General features: G+C 42.2%; 1 protein-coding gene across 6 annotated transcripts in view; it reads left to right on the top strand.

The window, feature by feature from the left end:
• The window catches only part of MAD1L1 (mitotic arrest deficient 1 like 1), a 346806-nt gene that overhangs the window by 158858 nt on the left and 172748 nt on the right, over positions 1 to 15200 (top strand). For all 6 annotated transcript variants that reach the window (XM_058815936.1, XM_058815934.1, XM_058815935.1 and 3 more), the window contains one exon: positions 8554 to 8610. In XM_058815936.1, the coding sequence (XP_058671919.1) occupies positions 8554 to 8610 (57 nt within the window). The remainder of the gene's footprint in view (positions 1 to 8553; positions 8611 to 15200) is intronic.

Here is a 15200-nt window from a genome sequence, read left to right as displayed (position 1 = left end):
TCACCCTCAGCTGCAGTAAAACAACAAATGAATGTTGTTATTATGAGATGTTTTTGCAGAACTAAGATGGTTTTGTTACCTGAGCCCACAATTTGCCTGCCTCATTTTAACTGTTTCAGCCTGGCATGGAGCTGTCCAATCTCTAGGGACTCATCCTTTCCTGGATAGAAAGTTCTGCATTTTTCCATCTCCCAGTTTGCTTCTCTTCCTTTCCCAGCAGCATCTGCCTGAGAGATTATGTGAACAGTGTCGATGGAGTAGATTTAGAGAAGTTCAGGGTTTTTCCCCAAGTTTTACATTTTATTGCAGCTGTGAAGGTCACCTTTGCTTTGAGGATCAGGGTGATGAGGTTGCTGCCACCTCTGAACATGTTGGTGCTGGACTTCTGCACTTATCCTGGTGCTTAATCCTTTTAGTGCTGGGGCCCATCAGGTGTGGTTTGTGTCAATAGTGGCACTTTGTGCTCAGAGATTATCCTTTCTCAAAGGTTTTGGAAGTGTTTTACAGAGTCAGTATTATCTTTAGGTTAGAGAGGGAGAGAAAAGAAGGACTTTCAGAGTTTAGTGCTTTCCCCCAGGCCTCAGTTGTTAGGCAGAGTAGGAACAAAAGCCAGGATTCTGCTGCAGGATTGTGCACTTTACTTTAAGCTAGATCAAGTATTTACCAGGAATAAGGATGTGGGTAATTTTGGCTTGGAATCCTGTCTTCATCTCATATCAGTTGTTCCACAGTCACTTTGTTAACACCCTTTTCTCATAGTCTAACCATGCAGAGTTTGGGCTTATTTCATTATATTAAGCTTACTGTCAAGTATTCTTGACATTACAAGTGACTCTGTCTCTTAAAGAGAAGGAGAGCGATTGGTCTGTCCTTGGGACTCAAGAGCTAGAGAAAGGTGTGGCTATTATCCCCTTGTCCAGTAAATCTTGATAAAGTGTTGACAGAAGCCCATATCTTTGCTAGGGGAGATGTTTTCCCTTTGTCTTCAGTAATTACAGCCATGACTTTGGCGATTTTTCAATTTGCAGTTTCATTTTTTTGTTTAGTGCCCAAGAGCTCTGCTTTATTTCTCCCTGATTTAGGTAACCAGCTGCTTTTTGTGTCTCACTGGGGGGCGGCATTTCCCTGTACAAATCCAGTGCTAAACTGGTTTCCAGAGAAGGAGCAGCTCTGTTTTTTTTGGTGGAAAACACTTTCACTGCCCTGGACAAAGCAGTGGCCTTCAGTCCCTAGGCGTTGTGGTTTGCTGTGGTGCCCAGGAGCACGAGTCCCTGGAGATGTGGGACATCTGGCTTGCAGGCATTCTTATTTCCTGTTTCCTATCCTTGCTTGGGGTAAAATTAAGGACTAAATTACATGGAAAACTACATAAGCTGTGGCCTCAGACACGTGCTTTTCATTGAGCTGCAAGCCTATCCTCATAAATTATGTCAGTAAGTAATGGTCTCTGCTTTGCCTATTGCAGCTTTTCTGCAAGTCAGAGTGAGTGTGGTTTTGCTGAATTTAAATTTCTGAAACACATTCAGAAGTTGTTGGGGAATTTTCCTCTTCACTTTCACATCAGACAGAGCCCCCTGCCACCTCCAATCCAGCTCCTGTGAGATAACGTGGTGTTCTGGATGCTTTGGAGACAGCAGCAGAGTTTATTTGTAGCTCTTCTTTCCCACCTTATAAAGGATGTGCATTTGATTTTATAACCAGGAGAACTTTCTTCAGAGCAGCAAAAAGGAGCCTGCAAAGCAGCAAGGAAATTATTTAGCAATGGCTGGTACTAAACTGTCTTCTTGATTGTGATCTCAACTGATGCAGTTTTGTGAAAGATTGGCAATTTCAACTACAAAGCATCAAAAACCATTAAATTAGAAATGATCAGTTAGTTCAGAGTAATTCTGTAGTGCAGTTCAGAGGTGCAGACACAATCTTGCACTGCTGCCCTTGGACAGTAATGGTGTGCAGTGGGTTGAAGGCCCCAAGTGTTGGCTGGCATGAGATGAATGGATATCTGACTTTGAAGTAAACAGGGAAATGTCTCCATGAACTGTTGAAAGCTGAATCCCACGGGTGAGATTCCAGATTGAACACTAATGAAAATTTAATTTCAGTTCTCACAGTATTTTAATATGCAGGATCACAATATGCAAATAAAGTGAAGTCTGACTGCAAGTGGCTGATGAGTTACTTCTGCTCAGTCTCTGCCACCCCCAGAAGTAATCTGTCTGTGGCTTTTGTAAAATCAAAGTTTTCCTTCTGTTTTCCCCACAAGCCAGAGCCTCATTCTTTGCTGAGAGGTAATTAGTGACTGCAAAGTTCTCTTCAAATTGTTCTCATCCTATTCCTGTGTTGTTCCATGTAACTCATCAGCATGGTGCTTATGTTCCTACATTGGATTGAATTCTAATTGTTGCAGTCAGTGCTTTCCTTATCAGAACTGTCCTGGGAGTGCTGCCATGTTTTCAAGTTTCCTTCTGTATTTCAGCTGCAGCTTCAATGCGCTTTATTTGCTTTGTGTCTCCTGAATCTGATAGAAAAAAGGTGATATTGTGCTTTTTTTTTCTTTTCTTCCCTCTTCCCCAGCTATGGCACCAGATAAATGTTGTGGCTTGGGCACTGTAGAGGCCACACCACATTTTAGCCACACACTCAAGCCATCCACCTTGAGCCAGGAGGCTTCATTTTGTGTCTTCTGTTGTGAGTGATCAGAGAAATAAGTGACTGAGAAATTACCCAGGGAATGGAGAGCAGCCAGCACAAGGAAACTGAAGTGAATTGGCATGTTGGAACGTACAAGATTCCCTATTTCTGTGATCGGCAGCCGATATATCCTTGTAAATTTAAATTGTGTGTTAGCTTTCTCAAAGAGGAGAAGCAAGAATTTATCTTAGAAGTTAATTAATTTGAAATAGCTGGTAATTAACATTATACCTAAATTTGCCAATTATCACACTTGACTTGGATTTGCATACAACTGTTGCGTATAAAATATTTCTAAGGGTATCTTGGGCTTCAGTGAGCTGTAAAAATGCCATTTTTTGCAGCTGTGTTTCAGTTCTTCCAGGGAAAGCCTCTTCCTCCTCCCCTTCCCTGCAGAGGTGCTGCCCTTCCAACAAGTGGCCTTCTTTCTGGGACTTTCATTGGGATTTCTAGCTGTGAAAGCACAACCCCAGAATAGGCAGCAGAGTGTATGTTCTCAGGTATTTCCCCCTGATGAGAAAGAATAAAAATTGCTCTTTCTAATTTGAGGTAGTGAATGTGCTGCTTGTTTCTCTCCCTTGTAGAGTACCGTTATATTAATGTGACTGTTATGATAATCATGTTTTTTGATGAAAGCATAAGACTAAAATGATGTTTCCAAATGAAGGTTGTTTTGATTTATTCCCTGTATGCAGCACGCCTAATTTTGCTTCCTAAACTCTTTGAAGCAAGCTTTTATTTTATGGTGCTGGCTGTTGCCACTGCTGTGCTGTACCTGTGAGCTATTTAATGTGCCACATCGAGGAGTAAATTAATGCAGGTCCACAAAGAGAACACTTCGATTTGCTAATTGCTTGTAGAGCAGAGGGTATTGTTTTGTGTAGAGAAGGACTGTTCATTAGAGACTGAGTAGTTAATTTTTCCCTACACATGGGGCTCACTTTTGAGCTGCCTGCCCATCATTCAGGGTGAGCCAGCTCAGCATCAGCCTCCAGAGGGGAGTGGGGGGGCTCTGGATGCAGGCAGTTTAGCAGCTGCATTGTCACCACCAGATTGCTTCAGTTTCATTCATTAAACCCTCCCTGACCAGCCTCCTCCAGTGCTGTCAGTGAAGGCTGACTTCTGGAAAGTACAGCAGAGAAATTATTGATGCAGGGAAGCAAGTTAAACAATTCAGAAATGTCTCCTTGGAGCTGAGTTGGTTCCTCTCCTTGGAAACCTCTTTCAGCCCAAGCTGCAGATTCCCAGTGAGGCTGGAGCACAGGTTCTTCTCTTGCTGCCACTCTCTTTTGAGGATGACAATCCACTGACAGTAGATTAGACTATGTTGTCATGTAAGATGAATATTTTGAATTGACAAACCTTTTTTTGAAAGCTTAAAGTAATTGACTGAGTACTCGAGAGGATTTTTTTTCCCTGCTTTGCAACTCGATTTTCCATTACCTGGTTGTGCTGTCTTCAGTGGGTGAATTGCAGAGTATTTTTATATCTGATTCCTAATATTTGTTTGCATATCAGGTTTCTTAATGCTTGAGCTCAGTTATCTATGGGAATTTAACATGTGTCTTAAGTAAAGAGAATTTCCTTGGAGCTTTATGTTAACTTTTATGCGTAGACTGAAAATTCAACACGGAAGTCTATCCTATGGAGAGATTGCTGAGGTACTAAAGTGGATATGATCAGTTGAAAAGACCCTAACGGAGAGCTGAGCAACTCAGATAATCATGGAATGGGTTGGGTTGGAAGGGACCTTAAAAATCATCTTTCTGTGGGCAGGGATACCCTCTTAGATGAGGTTGCTCAGAGGTGCATCCAACCTGGCCTTGGGCACTTCCAGGGCTGGGGCAGCCACAGCTTCTCTGGGCACCCTGTGCCAGGGCCTGCCCGCCCTCATGGGGAAGATGGTTTACTAATGTCTCATCTAAGCCTACTCTTCTCCATCTTGAAGCAATTCAAAGAGGAGCATTGGGGTGTAGGATGGTGGGGATAGACAGAGACCAGAGATCTCTGAAGCCAGATCTCTGGAATTTGTGGTTTATTGCAAAGGGCCTGGGTGCAGGGCCCTGCTGGGAGCTGCCAGCCACAGCTCAGAGCAGGCCTGAGAGAGGGAGAGAGAGAGAAGGCAAGAGTGTGGTAAAGAGGATGAGAGAGAGAGAGATTCCTGTTACAATACAATAACTCTTCCTTTGTGTTGAATATTCTAATTCTCACTAACCAATCTAGTACAATATACAAATCCTATAGCATTTACATACAGCCTATAAGAATCATTACATCACCACACTGTGTTATGTTTTAAACGCTAAAAACTCCTCTTTGGACCCCTTCTGCCAAGCTAGTAGGATCTGCTCTGACCCTTGGGCCTGTCTGCAAGCAGAGGGTGTTGTTCCATCAAAAGGGGATTACCTTCAGCTGGCCACACCATTGTTTTCCAGTTGTTCAGTAACTAAGGTATCTCAAAGCTTACTTTCATTTCAATCTCACTTATAGTTTCCATATTCTCAAAGTCTTTTGCCAGGCAATCATATTTATAAGGCTTTCCTGTTCCATCTTCCCCAACACCCCTTGTCCTGTCACTACCTGGATGCTTTTCCCAGAGCAGAGCTCTGAGGTGGGACTGGCAAACAGCTCCTGCATCTGCTGGGCCCCCTGAGGGACCCATGCCCAACCCTCACACTTTCCTTGTCTGCATGTGGCCAGAGATGGCTGCACCCAGACACCAACAGTTCGTTCCTGACAAGATACATTCCAAGAAACAACATAACTCTGGTTTGTTTTTTTTCAGATCTTTCCTGGCAAATGCCTGGGGAATGGCAGCAGGGGCTGAGCAGGTGCCAGGCTCCACTCCAGGGCCCTCTGCAGCTCCTGGCAGCTCCTCCCCAGCACTCTGATTAAGTGAGATGTGGGGCTAAGTTCACAGCCTAATTTCTCCTTCATAATTAAAAATGCGTGCATCTGTCATGCTGCTGGTGATTAGTTTGTATTTTCTTGTGGCCTGGAAGGAATATGGCAGTGAATCACTTGGCCAGCAGCTGTCCTCCAACAGCTGAGGGAGGTTCAATATTTGATTTAGGCTAATAAAAAGTCTGGGATAGGGCTGATGTTTACAAACTGGACGTGATAAAGCATCCAGATCAGCTGCATCACAGCCTGGCAAGTGCAGGCATTGGGGACCCTGCTGAAAATTTAGGCTTTGTTTGGAGCTTACCCAGCTGTCTGAATAGGGGGTCAGGGACTGGGAGGGTCCCTGCTCGGGACTGTGAGTGCATCCCACAGCATCAGTGAGCTGGGGAAGCCTCCTTGTTTCCAGCTTTGTCATTGTAACAGCTCTCAGTGCATTAAATATGTCCCTTTTGCTCTTCTGTGAGAGTTGCAGTCAAACCATAATGTTTAAAAATCTTTTAATCTTCATAAATCATTTCTTCCAGCAGTCTGGTAAGTTTAGTAGCTGCTCTCTGAATTCCCACTAGTTACTGACTCTTTCCCTTTGAGATGAGCTGCCTAGAAATGAATGCAATGAAGAAAACCTACTTTTTGATTTAGTTCTTATCTGATTGCTTCTCCAAATCATATTGATCTGCTGTTGTGCTGCTGCCTTGGACTTGCTGTCCAGGGTTCTGTGTCTCTGTTGGCACAGCCCCTTGAAATGGTTATTTTCCCCAAGCCATATTATATCCAAGATAAATTATGGCATATTTCCCACTTGTATTTTCAATTTTCCCCATCCCTTTATATTATTTTTCTCTTGCCTAAAAGGTTTTTCCAGCCTTTTCCTGAAGTAAAATGCATTGGAGTCTTTGCTATCCTTTTCTTCTGACTTTTATGGAGATATTATGCTTTAAAATGCTCTTATACCCATCTAGTTAAACAGGCTGCTAGGGTACTTTTGCCTTGGTGTTATAAATAAAAATATTTACACTGAACCCATGGCACAGTGTGATGGGTTCATCCAGGTGCCCACCAAAACCACAGAGGATTGACCTTAGAGGGGATTCCCACTGTTCCAGGGTGGGTTACTCTGTGATTCCATAGGATTCTGTGTGAACAGGAGGCTGAACACAGACTTGACCTCAAATTCAGGACTGGTAGCTGCTGCAAGAAAATACATTATTTTTAATGTAATTTTAAATGAAGTAATTCTTATCTCTGGTTTAGAATAGGCTAGTGGTTCCCATATAAAGGTCATCTTCATACAGAGAAAGCTAATAAATATACAGAACAGTTGGAGTAGTTTGTAATCAAAGATATTCAATCAGTCTTGAGGTGTTTTGCAGAGTTTATGCCATCACCTCTCCTAAATAACCTCTCTAAGGTCTTGTTTTCTAATTCTTCCCCAAGCAGCTCCTGGCTCCAGCCTGCTCCATTGTACCTGCTTCAGCAGCAGCAGGGAAAAGCCTTTCCCAGGTGTCTGCAAATTTACAGTTCCCTGATGTTTCCCCATCAAGCTTGGTGATCATTTCATTTGCTCTCTTCCCTTGCCTGCCCAGGCACTCCAGTTTGGGTTGGGGCTGGCATCTCCTGCAGTGTTTAATGAATGTGTTTCATTCTCCTCTGCCAGGTCCCAGGCTTGTGTTAAAACCCTTTTCATCCTTTTGCAGTGCCTCTTCCTCAAATAATGTCACATCATCCCCAGCCCTGCACAGCAAGAGGCTGAAACTTTTTCAGTTTCCACTGAGCTCTGGGGCCAGGGAAATTTGGAACTGTTTGCTTGTTTGTTGGCAAAATGGAACTTCTGCTGTGCTGAACCCTTAGACAGTATTTTTTTATTTAATTATTTGCTTGCATTTCAGTGCAGTTAGCCTCCAAAGCTGAATGTTTTGCTTTTCATTGTAATAAACTGCTTGCTTGCTGTTTGTCTCTGGTTTGGATGTGGCACTCAAAAGACTCATTTCATATGTGGTGGGAAGTTGAGAGACTCCAGAGGATTTTAATGAATATTTGCTTGAAATGACATGAATCAGTTTGTAGGAAAGTTTTTTTTATTTCTTTTATTTGTTTACATTGGTTTTTTTTGCTAAGCAGAGAAAGGCTGATTGCAGCCTAGCAGAGTGTTAGAAAATCAAGGATGTGGGAAGTAATAGCATTCATGTATTATGTGTGGCTTCTCTTAACTGTCTCCCAAATACCCATTTGGTTTAAAATCCCTTTTCATAAACAAAACTCTGTAAAAGATCCTTTTCTGAGTCAAGTTCCTGTTTCCCCTTAGATTATGCCAGGATAACCAAAGGTATTTCTGCTCTGGTTTGAGATTCTTTACATTTCAAATTTCCCTTTTAAAAAGTAGAAATGCTGCATTGAGATCTTTTCTCATTGGAAATTCAAGAGGTTTATGTTAAAGAGCAGGTTTTCTTGATGTTTTCCCACAGCATTTTGGAAGGCTGTGGGACAAAACCTGACCCTGGACCCCAGAAATTCACAGAACATTTTCTATGAAGTTAGCTTGAAACACACACTCCTTTCAGGAGCTATGGAGCTAAACCTCCTCTTCTTCAAAGTTAAACTGGGCAAAACTGGGTGGGTTTTAGACCACTCTTTCTGCAGCTTACAGAAATTTGAGTGGACCACAGTTCTGGCTGGACCGTGGGATTGAAATTTGGGCTGGCTCATCTTGTGGCATCTCTGCAATAAACCTGGTTTTTCTTGTGCACTTAGACTTCAGGATATTTGGGATAGGACTGTCTCATGGCATGGGATGCTGACAGGACACAATAAGACCAAATACTTATAATTCCTTCTCAATGCCATGAAAATCATGGTGCCATATGTGATTTTTTTGGGGGAGGGGGGGAAGAGTCTCATTAAACTTCCAAAATTACATCCTAGACCTCATTTCTTTTATTTTTTTTCCCATGTGTCTTGAAGGCTCAGCTGTCTCAGGTTCTGGAAGAAGTGGGAAACCACAAGCAAAGAGCAGAGATGGTAAGTGTTCAATTTCTGCCTTTTTTTTCCCCCTGGTTGTTCTACAGAGCAGCAATATGCAAAGTTCAGTTCATTTAAACAGTGGATCAGTTCCAAATATTCAGAAATGAGCAGCAAATAAACATTGCAAAAGTTGTGTTGCTGCTGCCAGTCTTGGCACTGCCTGTCTCTATACTCACCTGGAAAAAGTTTTGGATGGGATTTAGTGGTCTGCCTTCCTTTTTCTGGCAATTCCTTTTCTCCTCAGCAGTTCTAGATCAGAAGCAAGCATTTAATTTCATACTGAATTAACTCCTTTCTTTGGGGGCCTTGATTCAGTCTCAAGTGTTCAAAGAACAGGCAGATGAGATACAAGAGAATTACCACAAACTATTTTTTTATAATATCTGTTAATTTTCTGCTGGGTTCATCTATTTTATTGGCACTTCCCTCAAGGACCAAAAACAATAAAAGGACACAAAACCAGGTAGCAGGGAGGTTTATATTCAGTTTCATGACTCGAATATGATTTTTTATACTCAGGAATAAATGACGTGTCAGTGTTAAGCTATTTTGTGAACTGATATTTTTGCTAATGGATGAACTGTGGGATTCCTGCAACTTTTCCTAGTCACAAGGAAAACCTGAGCAGTATCCAAGATGCAGAGATTCATTCTGTAGATGTGATTAATTTTATTACTAATATAAAAACAGGCCCGCAGCACTGGCTAGTAAGTAGGTGCTAAACAGACATCTGTTCTAAAATCCAAATCATAAACTAGAGTGCCAACATGAGTCTTTTTAGACTTGTGCTGAGCTCTAGTAGGGCACTGAAGGGCAGGATGAGGTGCCCCTGCTGTGCTATTAATGGGTTGCCATACGTCTGTTAGGATCTTTTTTTAAAATTTGTGCCTCTTGCTGTTTCAACATCAGATTTTCCATCATGAGAGCGTTAATTGATTCCGGTTCTGGGGTGGTCTCACGTTGTGGGCAAACATTTTTGTATGCCCAGCTGCTTTCTGTGGTGACACAGGCCACAGCTGATACTTCCAAAGAAAACTGAATTAATCCTGTTTACCAGCTGATCTCATTACGGGCTGCCTTGTAACAGTTTCAAATTCTATATAATCAATTTGGTGTTGTGCTCACTGGATGTATCAGAGGAAAAACTTGCTGTTATGTTTTAAATGTTCTGATGTTACAAAGTTGGGTTTTTTTAACATTTAAAAGTTTTTATTTTGGTCTCATTAAGCCTGCTTTTTGAGTTGTTTGCCTTCAAAAATTTCTTGCATTAAGTGGGCTAGCAGAGGGCTGGAGAAGCTGGAACTTGCAGTGTTAAAGCATTAATTGGTGTTGTGAATCATCCATCAGAGGATAAAGCTGCAGTCAGTGTTCAGTGCCTATTCCCAAGGGTTTCTCAGTGGAAAACTGCTGGTCTTGTGATCTTCCAGTAACTCTTACATCAGCCTCCCATGAACAGGCTGTTTTCTGGGGTGGTTTAATCATGGATTGCAGATTGTGAGGTGTGGGCTTTATTCTGCAGCTTGAATTTATTCAATAAATACAGGAGAATTGATTCATACAGAGGAAAAGAATTTTTTTTTCCCATCTTTTCCCCTTTCGAGGGAAAACCCGACAGTATAGCTCCTTTTCAATGATGGTTGATGGTTCTTCTGCATGCCCAGTCAAAAGCTCCCTGGTAGGAAAAGTTGTTGTCACCTTGTGTCTTCTGCAGGGGTGATGGTGACTGAGGTCTTTCCCCTTTGGATGGGGCTGTTCCATAGTTGCCTGCCACAGGCTCCTGTGGATATGCCACCAGCCCCACTCTCCTCCTGCCATCCAGCAAAATGCTCTTTATGTGGTTCGTTTCCCCCCTCTCCAGATCAGTGTCTCACCTGCATGGCCTGATTTTTGACTCCTTTAAATTTGACACTTCAGCAAAATTATTTGCCTGGTTTGGATTGCTGGCCTCTCACTTTCCTTTTCATCCCTTTCACCTGTGAGCTTCCAGCCCCAGTTCCATGCTGAGCTGGGAATGCTGAAGGGCTTGTCCTGCTCTGGGTGCTGACAGATGTGGATATTGCTTTTAACCAGCTCTTCTGCAAACAGGCTCTGAGTGAAATGGAACAAACACCTGTCAGGTGCAGGTGTTTGGGACAATCACCTTCTGGGACAAACCTCTGTGCAGGTGACACCTCTGCTGCCACCCCAAAGAGCTCTGATGGCTCTGCCACCCTCCTGGGGCACTGGAAATGAAGAGCTGGGCTCTGGCTCCAGGACGCTGGCTGGTAGCACCTCCCTGAGAGAGCCAAGGACTTCTTTCTATCAGTGGGGGCATCTCTGGTGCCCTGGTCAATGATTTACATAGCAATTTTTTACATAGCAATATTCATTCTTTACACAGCCATATTTAAAAGTACAATACTCATGGGATAAGTCTGATGGGATCATGGCCTCAATAGAACAGTATCTGCACAGTCAGGGCCTCTCCTCTGGGGACAAGCTCAGGGAATTGTGTCCCCAGGGATAATGGCAGAGGAAGGGTGGTGTGTGTGTGTGTGTGATAAGGAGCCCTGTGCCAGGTCAGGTCCTTCTAGAGGAAAATGGGATCCAGTGAAATGGAGGGGCTGCTCTCACTGCTCCAGTGCAGGGGTTCTTTGCTTGTCAACTGAAAGCGAGCGTGCTACTGAAGGAACAACAAAAAAGGAAATTTAAATGTCTTCAGTTAATTGCAGTTGACAAGACAAAGGCAGTTTGACTTTCCAGTATTAATTAGCAAACCCATACTAATTAGCTTGTATAAGCACAATTCATGCCTGTTTCCCTAAATGCAATTAATATTGCAACTGAAGACATCTCTGGGCTGTGCATCTGTATCATTAACATACTTTGCCCTAATTAGACACGGCCAGTAGTGGCTGGAGAAATGAGTTTGTGATTGCAACCATAAAAAACCCTCTAATATTTTATATCCTTCAGGGAACTTGAACCTAGAATTTATTTTTTGATTTAAGAAAAATTACCCTTATCATTGTGCTATGTAATTAACAATGAAACTTTGATTTTCCTCTCCCTCTAACCCTTCACTTATTTATTTTTGGGGTTTTTTTCACAGTTTAAGCATGTTCATACTGTAAGGGAACAATGTATGCCCATAAGACACATAAAAGTCACCACTCTTAATAGGGCTCAGGTCACTGAGCTGAGAGATCCATGGGATTTTTCTGTCTTTTATTTGCTGAATGTTTGTTGTTTCCATTTTTTTGGTATGAATGTGCACTTTTCTGATAATTTGATCAGCACTGGAAGTTTTCTTTATTGGGGTTGGTGCTACAGTGTGTTTATTTGCAGGATGTGCAAGGAGGTTGCTCAGAGTTCACACAGCTCCCTGATCTGTGATCCCAGGATCTTATTTCTCATGCTATGTTAGTTTAGTGCTCTACTGGCCTAAAGCTGAGGGAGAGCTTCACTCACACCAAAATATTATTTGTGGAAAATGCCTTCTTGTTTGTTATATTATTTTTCTTTCCCTCCCTGAGGGAAGGGAAACAGAAGACGTGTTTGTTTTTGTAATTTTCGTTTTCCTTTTTCATATCCCTTTATAGACACGAGGAGATTGTTTGGTTCAAGCTTGCCATCCAAGCAACAGCTCTGCTCTCTGATCTTACTCTTTCTTCCAGTCTGGTTGTGTAGCAGGGGGCATTCATGTCAAGATTTTTTGTTCTCCATCATTAATCCCTGAGGGAAGTTGGCTTGGTATTAAAAAAGCATCACCTGTATTTTCATTACCCTGAGGTGCTTTGGGCATCTTTTGGCTTTCATCTTCAAAAGACAGCTTGGCCCGTGTGGGCTCTGAAATCTATAGACTGCTCTTTGGAACAAATTAAATTTCACCCTCCAGCAGATTAAAAAGGATGGATATAAGAATCAGAGGAATTGCTTAGCAGGGTGGGAGGTAAAGAAGATTTGACGTCCAAGAATGCAGCCGTCACCAAATGAATGGCATAAATTGAGTGTCCTTACAGAGGGAATAAAGACACCTCAAAATTAATATAATCAACGCCCCTTGCCTTGGGGAAAAGTGTTGGTTAACCCTTTGCAGAGAAGAGGAGACCTTTATTTAGGAGCAGCAGATCAGCAATAGTTAAAGAGCCAATCACGTGTTCAGTCTGATGAAATCATAATGTTTAGGATTAACTTAAATGTCAGTGACTGCCTACCCTGATGGTTATCAGGAGTAGAAATGGAGACAGAAAGGAGAGGACATGAAGGAAATAAACTCAGAGAACACTGAGCTGGATGTAGTTGGGAACTAGCTGTTAACTGGAAGGCAACATGGAGAAATTATTACTATGTTTTTAATTTACAGGTAACACCAATGATAATAGGAAAAAATATTAACTTTAGTATAGGAATACCTGCCCTGGATTAATGGCCAATAGAGCTAATTTAATTCTTGTTTAAGAGCTATTGAACAGAATGCAAGAAATACAACAGACTGAGAACAAGAACAAAAGTGGTGTTCATTAGTGGAAATGTAAATTCTCTGTGTTTTCTGTAACAGGAAAGCAATTAAATGTGGGATTAGAGGGCTGAACCACAGTAGTTATAAATAAAAATGAAGCTTTGCTGGAACATCTTTAGAACCAACAGGTTGGGAGGGGCAGGAGACAACTGACTGGTGCAGGAAGTCTCCATCTATCAAAAGTGCATTACATAATTTCTGAATTGATTTAGCAGGTGACAGCAAATCTCCTTCCCATGTGACAGATTTTTTCCTAACACTTTATGTGAGGCCAGCAAAGCCAAGACAGATGAGCAGCCTGGCACTCAGCTGAGCAGCAGGGTGAACAGTTTTAGTGAGGCAATCTTAGAGAAATATCCACTTCTCAAATCAGATTGAAAAGCATGAACCTGGTTATAAAGAGACAGCAAAAGAAGGTAATCCAGAATGAAATGATATAGTAACAGAAGACTGGAAGAGGACTTTTAGATCATAAAGTCCAGTCCTTCAGTAACTGAGGCAAATTCAGTATATATCTCAGTCCATAAATTTATCAAGCTTGTCTTGAAACTGCTTTGGTTGTTTGTACCATTACTGTCATGGGAAGACTGCTCTGATAGCTGAAATCTTCCCAGTTCCAAGTGAAAATATATGTGCAGTTAATATCCATTTTTTTCTTGTGCTAATATTCTCCTTAAACTACAGTGACTGTTCTTCCTCCCTCATATTTATGCTGTGACATACTTATAGAGAACAATTGTTCTCTCCCAGCCTTTCATTTGTCTAGGTTAAACAAATCAAGCTCTTGCAGCCTTCTCTTAAAACAGGCTCTTCAGTTTCCTCATGAATCTTGCAGCTTGCTTTAAATCTCTTCCTCTTTCCATCTCTCCTTTGAAGATGAGTAATCACAGTGGTCACATCATTCCAGGTGGTGTTCCTGCAGTAGGTTTTGCAAAAGTGTCTTCTACGGGATCATGGAGTAGAGGCAGGAACCTCTTCCACTTCTGTGGTGGAAGAGCTGAGCTGTATCCAGGTCATCTCCCATTTCCAGTGATGATGTTCACCCTGGGATCAGTTCATCTGCCCCACTCTGTCCTCCTCTCCAGTTTCTGGCTGAGGAAGGCTCAGTTTGTAGGAGCTGTTTTGGGACTTGCACTCTGACATTTCAATTCTGTGCTGTTTCTTCTGTTTTCATGTTGTTTCCTCTTTCTGATCAGTTTATGCTCCTCTGTGGTAAAGCCTCTGTGCTCTCAGTAATTGTGTTTGTGCGTTTGTATTTTTAGACCAAAGGCCTTCATTGAATTGTGTTTGTTTTGAATGTGTCTGAGACATCTTTTTCTCTATCAGGTAGTTTTAGTTTTACTTCAGCAAAGCCATTTGTTGCTTGTTTACTTCACAGTGTTTATATCGTTCTTCACTTTATTGTGTGATCCCTTAAATTGGAATTATGAGTTGTTAGAAGAGGGGGATGATTGTGCAGGAATCATTGATGCCCTATTTTGAGTCTTCCCCCTGTTTTAACTGTGGAGTTTTGGTTCTGAAGGTGAAGCCTAGAATAGAGGGATGGGAGTGCGCTTGTCCTTTCTTTTTCCCTGGCTGAGAGCTCTCAGTGCCTGTTGTAAACAACTACATTAAAACTGGTCCCTGCTATTCCCCACGGGGTAGGAATATAGTGAGCTCTGAGGTACACAGACAAGGTTATTTTTTTTTCTCCCTCTCTTAGCCTGGGGAATGATGAACAGCCTCAGTTGGTGTGTTGCACCTGCTGTGTTCCCTCTTGGAAAATTCATGTTCAGCACACAGAAGCGTGGCACCATCAGAAACATCTGTGGCAGGTGACTGTGGGCAGAGCAGGGAGTGTGGAGGAATCGTTGGGATCCTGGTGGATGAGAGCTGCCAAACTGCTGTAAGCTGGAGAGGTGATCAGCACTACACCTCTGCACGTTCCTATCTCAATGCTCTTTTAATTAGGTGAGAAGGAGAGACTTAGTGAGTCAATTCTCCTGGTTTATCTCTGTTTTAAAAATCTAGCCGGGCACATGGGATCAAATAGCACATTCCCTTCAAATTAAAAAGAAATAAACGGTCTGTTTAAAAGTCCCATTAC

Source organism: Ammospiza caudacuta, chromosome 17, assembly GCF_027887145.1.
Source record: "Ammospiza caudacuta isolate bAmmCau1 chromosome 17, bAmmCau1.pri, whole genome shotgun sequence".
Lineage (NCBI taxonomy): Eukaryota > Metazoa > Chordata > Aves > Passeriformes > Passerellidae > Ammospiza > Ammospiza caudacuta.
This window is presented reverse-complemented; position numbering and strand designations above follow the sequence as displayed.